Genomic DNA, 6351 nt, shown 5'->3' on the forward strand with positions numbered 1-6351 from the left:
CGGGAGAAATTATAAGGAAAGACGCAAACCTTCTTAGAAGGTCAGGAGGTTTTGCGAAAGCTTCGGAAGGGCAAAGGGTAGATAACAAGGGAATGTAAAGGAATTTATCTAGATGAATTTGTTTACTTATGTCTCCAGAAACCAACCTTTGATCATTTGCACACAGGACTGCTCTCTACTCGGGGAGGTCGACAATGTTAAATACCCACAAATTGTGTTTGCTCCAAGCCTTTGTCATTAAATCTGTACTAAATAAATACAAACGTCTCTGGCTTATGGGGCTGCACTCTCGTCAGTGGTGCTAAGCCGTGCAGTCCCCTAGCCACACGCTCAGGCAAAATACCTGTGTCTGCATACTTCATTCATCCGTCGCTTGGCCAGAGTCTGCGGGACAGGCTTGGCGTGCATGAATGCCCAGGATGCCCATTATGTGTTGACTTCCACTGCAGCTCCCTAAAAGGTTCACCCTGAACACAGACCTGAGCACTCATGGGGACAGCAGCCCAACACTGCATCTCCTGCTTTTCATAATGTAAGTGATTCCAGACTTTTCCAGTGGCTAGAGACAGAAGCAGAGAAAATGAGAGCCTCAAGGAAGACATGGGGAAAACAGCCAAGAACTGAGGACAGCGTGCCCTGCCAGGCCAATGAGGGCATCAGGCAGATCCATGTCTCTGCAGTAGAAGCTTTGAGATGACATGGCCAACACCCCTCATTCTGACTGTGTGAACCCACACACAGTCCTGATCGTTGTATTCATTCTTTTGACCTTTCTTATTGCGCTCCTACTGTGCACCAGACTAGAAATACTGCAGTGAGCAAAACAAGTATGGCCTCTAAAAGTACACATTCTAGTGAAGGAGACCTAGAGATAATTCCAAAGGAAGATTTAAAAGTTCACTACACACTATGATCAGTGCCATGAAAAAAATAAATCAAGTGATATTTACAAATAGGTGGGAAAGCCAACGAAGGGTCCCTCCCTAAGGGGACATACACAGGCTGGCCTTTAGAAGAGCAAAGAATAGCATTCCAGTTGGAGGGAACAGTAATTGCAAAGGCTCAGGGTCAAGAATCAAGGAACAACAGGAAGACTTGTGTGGCTGGAGAGAGGCCGGCTGGGAGCAGTGGAGTGCAATGATGTGGAAGGGGCCCCCAGGACCTGCGTTGGGTTTTGCTCTAAGCACTGAGCCGTTATCTGAATGGGGTGAACCCTCAGGCTCGCAGGAACACTGTCTCCACCTGCTTGTCTATTTCTCCTCAAAAATTAGAGGGCTTACCTTACAGGGCCACAAGGACAGAACAAATTTCTTGAAATTTAGTAAGAGTAGCTTTCATTATTAAAAAAGGAACTCTAGAACTGGCGTGGTGGCTCATGCCTGTAATGCTCGGCACTTTGGGAGGCCGAGGTGGGCGGATCATGAGGTCAGGAGCTCGAGACCAGCCTGGCCAATACGCTGAAACCCTGTCTCTACTAAAAAAAAAAAAAAAAATACAAAAATTAGCCAAGTGTGATGGTGCACACCTGTAATTCCAGCTACTCGGGAGGCTAAGGCAGGAGAATTGCTTGAACCCAGGAGGCAGAGGTTGCAGTGAGCTGAGATCACGCCACTGTACTCCAGCCTGGACGATGGAGTGAGACTCTGTCTCAAAAAACAAAACAAAACAAAAAACGAACTCTAGGCATTTAAATGGAATCTTGCAAGGCCTGACTTTACAAAGGGTGAAAGGAAGTGGACCTCGCAAAGGAGTTGGGAACAGCAGTGGGAACAGTATATGCAAAGCCCAGAGGTGTGAGGTATGTGTCTTGAGGCAACACTGCAAAGCACTCAGAATGGCTGGAACAAAGGGGTGTGAGATACAATAGGGGAGGGCAGGAACTGGGAACCCAGAGGCTCGGGCCAGCCAAGGATTTTGGATTTCATCTCCATGTGGCCCTGAGATAACGGCAGGTTTAGGGAGTAAACACCATGATGCGTATAAGAAGGCCAGCAACAGCACAGAGGGTGAACTAGGGAGGGGGCAGGGAGGGCTTCTTCTGGCTTTTGTGGGGATAAGGGGAATCACAAAGGCTTCTTATTAGAAACAGGAACTTGAGCCAGTTATGCTGCTAACCATTAATTGTGGGTTTCTTTCACTGCTCAGCTTACTGAACACCTCCCTTGGTGAGAACCTGGGCTGCCCCCTCCCTGAGGTGTTTAACCTCCAAGTGCCATTGAGTCAGGTGCTCCCACTGAGAGGTTTGCTTCCAGGGGCCTCCAGCGTCCAGTGCCCCACAACAGCTATTGGCAGGGGCAGGCTCTTGGCCTTAACTAATCCCCTCTGAGCACCCTTGGTAGTTGAGACCTAATATGCTCTGCCTCTCAGGCCAGTAAGCCATGTGCTGTCCTGGTCGCTCACTTCTCTCCAGCCCATTCAGATAAACCAATGTTCAGACCCGTTCAGTGTTTAATCCAGGAGGGTAAACGGCACGCATGTTGAGCATAGAAGAGGAAAACACGGGCTCTTCAGGCGCCTACAGCTTTAACACAGGGCGAGGCAGGAAGCGGAGGCCGTTTCCATTCTCAAGGACATACTGCCTGGTGGCAGGGAGAGGGCAGAGGACAGGGAGGGCACGTGGAGGAGGTGGCTCTCTCGGGCTTGTCAGGGACTGTGGGGACCCTGAGGGAGATCTCCAAAGACAAACTTTGCTGCGAGCCTCGAGTCACCTGATGGCATAATTCAGCCTGTCGATGTGCTCCTGAAGAGGTATAATGTGGCATTTTATTTAGTTGAAGAACTTTCCATTTCATTAAAAAAAGACCCAGGACACAGCGCCAAGAAATGCCAGGGAGCCGCCCACCTGAGCGTGTACCTGGGCCTCTCAGATGGAGTCCTGTTTTCCATTCAGCTCCTTAATGATGTACATGTGGCAAAGGACTGCCTGCACATTTCATTTCCCATCATGTCCTGTGCTCCTGCGAGCTCGGTGTATTGCACGGGGTGTCTTGGATGAATTGAGATGAGAATGTGCATGATTTCAACACGATGCTTCAAAGTGTTATAGATCTGTGTATGTGGGAGACGTATATTTACAAACACACAGATAGTTTTCTTCCATCCGTTAGAAGACTTCAGGACTTGTTAAGACAAGCAAACCTTGACCAGGGCCTACTTAGTACTTGATCAAACCCAACCTTTTCTCTACCTGGCTCCAAAACTTTAGACTGGGCAGGACATTCAGATTGTCACAAGCGAAAGACTGCTGATTACTAGCCGTGTGACCTGGTGCAGGATACTACACCTCTCTGGGCATCAAATTACTCACGTAGAAAAGGAAATAAGCATGCAGCCTGCATCACAGAGTCACTTGGAGGGTTCGGTGAACCAGTGCCGCCTCATCTTTCTGCGTGTGGGTAGTGTTCCCCGGGATGGCCCTCTGGTGTCTCCTTTTCTGTCTCATGGTCTCCGATATGCTGTGGATCTAAATGTTCTCACCAGGCTGTAGGCTCTCTGGAAGGAGTGACCTCAGCCTAGAACCTGTCTTTTTTTTTTTTTTTTTTTTTTTTTTTAAGACAGAGTCTCACTCTGTCGCCCAGGCTGGAGTGCAGTGGCGTGATCCCAGCTCACTGCAACCTCCGCTTCCTGGGTTCAAGCGATTCTCCTATCTTATCCTCCAGAGTAGCTGGGATTACAGGCACCCACCACCACACCCAGCCTCCCAAAGTGCTGAGATTACAGGCGTGAACCACCGCGCCCACCACAGGGATCCAGCCTAGAGCTGAGGATGGACCCAGGTCACATTAGGTGCCTGGGAGGTAATCGGCCGGTAGTTACCTGGGAGGCACGGGCACCACCTCAGCTCCAGCAGGGGTCTCATGTGGTCTCAAGGCTCCTCTGCCCCGCAGCATCCATGTATAGATGGCCCTGCAACTCTCAAGTCTCTCCAGGTCCCAGCCAGGGAATGGGGTACAAGTGCCAGGGCCTCTCCGGGGCCATCTGACCTCAGTCCCTGTAGTCCTTTCCTTCTCTTTGCAGAAGTGAAGAGCCCACACCTTTAAAAAATGGTAATTGTGTACTTGCAGCCATGCTAAGGAAGCCAGGAGGCCCTGCACTGATGGCTTTTCAAGATGGCATTTTGTGGCGAGGGCATACCGTTTGGAAGTTCAAGTTCATAATGAATGGCTCATATTGTCACAGAGCATTAGTGATCGGCTCTCCAGCTTTGCTCCTGTGTATTGACACTGCGGGGAGCCTATACCTCCCCTCCCTGTTGAAACCATTAAGGCAACTTTCAGAGAGGAAAACATCTTGGCTTCCAAAATGCATCAAGAATTTGCATCTGCAGGAGCTAGGATTCCATGTTGCCAGCCTGAGAGTCTCTCTCTGGCCCAGGGAGCTGGTCTTGGAGGAGGGCTGGCGGGATCTGCATTAGCAAGAGCTGCTCTGAATCTCCCCTGGTTTTCTTTTTCACAGCCAACGATGGGGATTACTGGCGCCTCCTGAACCCTGGGGAGTATGTGGTCACAGCAAGGGCCGAAGGCTTCACTGCATCCACCAAGAACTGTATGGTTGGCTATGACATGGGGGCCACAAGGTGTGACTTCACAGTTAGCAAAACCAACATGGCCAGGATCCGAGAGATCATGGAGAAGTTTGGGAAGCAGCCCGTCAGCCTGCCAGCCAGGCGGCTGAAGCTGCGGGGGCGGAAGAGACGACAGCGTGGGTGACCCTCCTGGGCCCTTGAGACTCGTCTGGGACCCATGCAAATTAAACCAACCTGGTAGTAGCTCCGTAGTGGACTCACTCACTGTTGTTTCCTCTGTAATTCAAGAAGTGCCTGGAAGAGAGGGTGCATTGTGAGGCAGGTCCCAAAAGGGAAGGCTGGAGGCTGAGGCTGTTTTCTTTTCTTTGTTCCCATTTATCCAAATAACTTGGACAGAGCAGCAAAGAAAAGCTGATGGGAGTGAGAGAACTCAGCAAGCCAACCTGGGAATCAGAGAGAGAAAGAGAAAGAGGGGAGCCTGTCCGTTCAGAGCCTCCTGGCTGCATAGAAAAGGATTCTGGTGCTTCCCCTGTTTGCGTGACAGCAAGGGTTCCACATGCATTTGCAATTTGCACAGCTAAAATTGCAGCATTTCCCCAGCTGGACTGTCCCAAATGTTACCATTTGAGATGCTCCCAGACATCCTAAGAGAATCCACCCTCTCTGGCCCTGGGACATTGCAAGCTGCTACAAATAAATTCTGTGTTCTTTTGACAATAGCATCATTGCCAAACGCGCATCAGTGAGCCTCTTGAATCTGTTTAGTCTCCTTTTTCAACAAAGGAGTGTGTTCAGAAAAGGAGAGAAATCATTCAGGAGATCATTCAGGAGTTTGTTGGGCAGCAAGCATGGAGCTTCTTGCACAAATTCTGGGTCCATAAAGAACCCCCAAACTCCCTGCTGATCCAGTAGCCCTGGAGGTTCCCCAGGTAGGGAGAGCCAGAGGTGCCAGCCTTCCTGAGGGGCCAGATAATTTAGCCTGGATCTCCTCTTTTACCTGCTAGGACTGGAAAGAGCCAGAAGGGGGCTGGTCTGAAGCCCTCTCTCTGCTTGAGGTATTGCCCCTGCATGGAATTGAGTGCTCATGGGTTGGCCTCATATCAGCCTGGGAGTTATTTTTGAAATGTAGAATGCCAGATCTTCCAGATTAGGCTAAATGTAATGAAAACCTCTTAGGATTATCTGTGGAGCATCAGTTTGGAAAGAATTATTGAATTATCTTGCAAGAAAAAAGTATGTCTCACTTTTTGTTAATGTTGCTGCCTCACTGACCTGGGAAAAATGAAAAAAATAAATAAATAAAGCAAATGGTAAGACCCTTCTGGTGTGTGTGGCTTTTCTGGGTAAGCTTGCAGCCACCCCACTACCTCTTTCTGAGGTTGGTCAGCCTAGACGAAGTGCCTGCTTAGGGGTGGCCATCCTGCACCCCCACTAAGCTCAGCACTGATGCTGACAGCACTATGTTCTCTGCCTCTTTCCCAGGAGAGACACATGTTTGGGACCCACTATTGGCTCTTGGAGATGCCAGTGAGCATCTTTAGAGAAAAGATTCTCATGTAGCTTTTGCACAATCTGTACTCAGGGTCAGCTAACTTTTCTTTAAAAGGGTCAGTAAATATCTTAGGCTTTGCAAGCCATACAGTCTCTGTCATAACCACTCAGCTCTGTTATTGTAGCACAAAAGCAGATATATACAGTACAGAAATGAATGGGCCAGCACTTTGGGAGGCGGAGGTGGGCAGATTGCCTGAGGTCAGGAGTTTGAGACCAGCCTGGAAAACATGATGAAACCGTGTCTTTACTAAATATACAAAAATTAGTTGGGC

The 6351-nt window shown here is 49.3% G+C and overlaps 1 protein-coding gene across 1 annotated transcript in view; it reads left to right on the forward strand.

The window, feature by feature from the left end:
- The window catches only part of CPXM2 (carboxypeptidase X, M14 family member 2), a 153398-nt gene extending 147555 nt beyond the window's left edge, over positions 1-5843 (forward strand). Inside the window, exon 14 of the mRNA XM_032175790.2 lies at positions 4456-5843. Within this exon, the coding sequence (XP_032031681.1) occupies positions 4456-4709 (254 nt within the window). The 3' untranslated portion in view covers positions 4710-5843. The remainder of the gene's footprint in view (positions 1-4455) is intronic.
- Positions 5844-6351: the final 508 nt, after the last annotated feature.

This window comes from Hylobates moloch, unplaced genomic scaffold (assembly GCF_009828535.3).
Source record: "Hylobates moloch isolate HMO894 unplaced genomic scaffold, HMol_V3 SCAFFOLD_3, whole genome shotgun sequence".
Taxonomy (NCBI): domain Eukaryota; kingdom Metazoa; phylum Chordata; class Mammalia; order Primates; family Hylobatidae; genus Hylobates; species Hylobates moloch.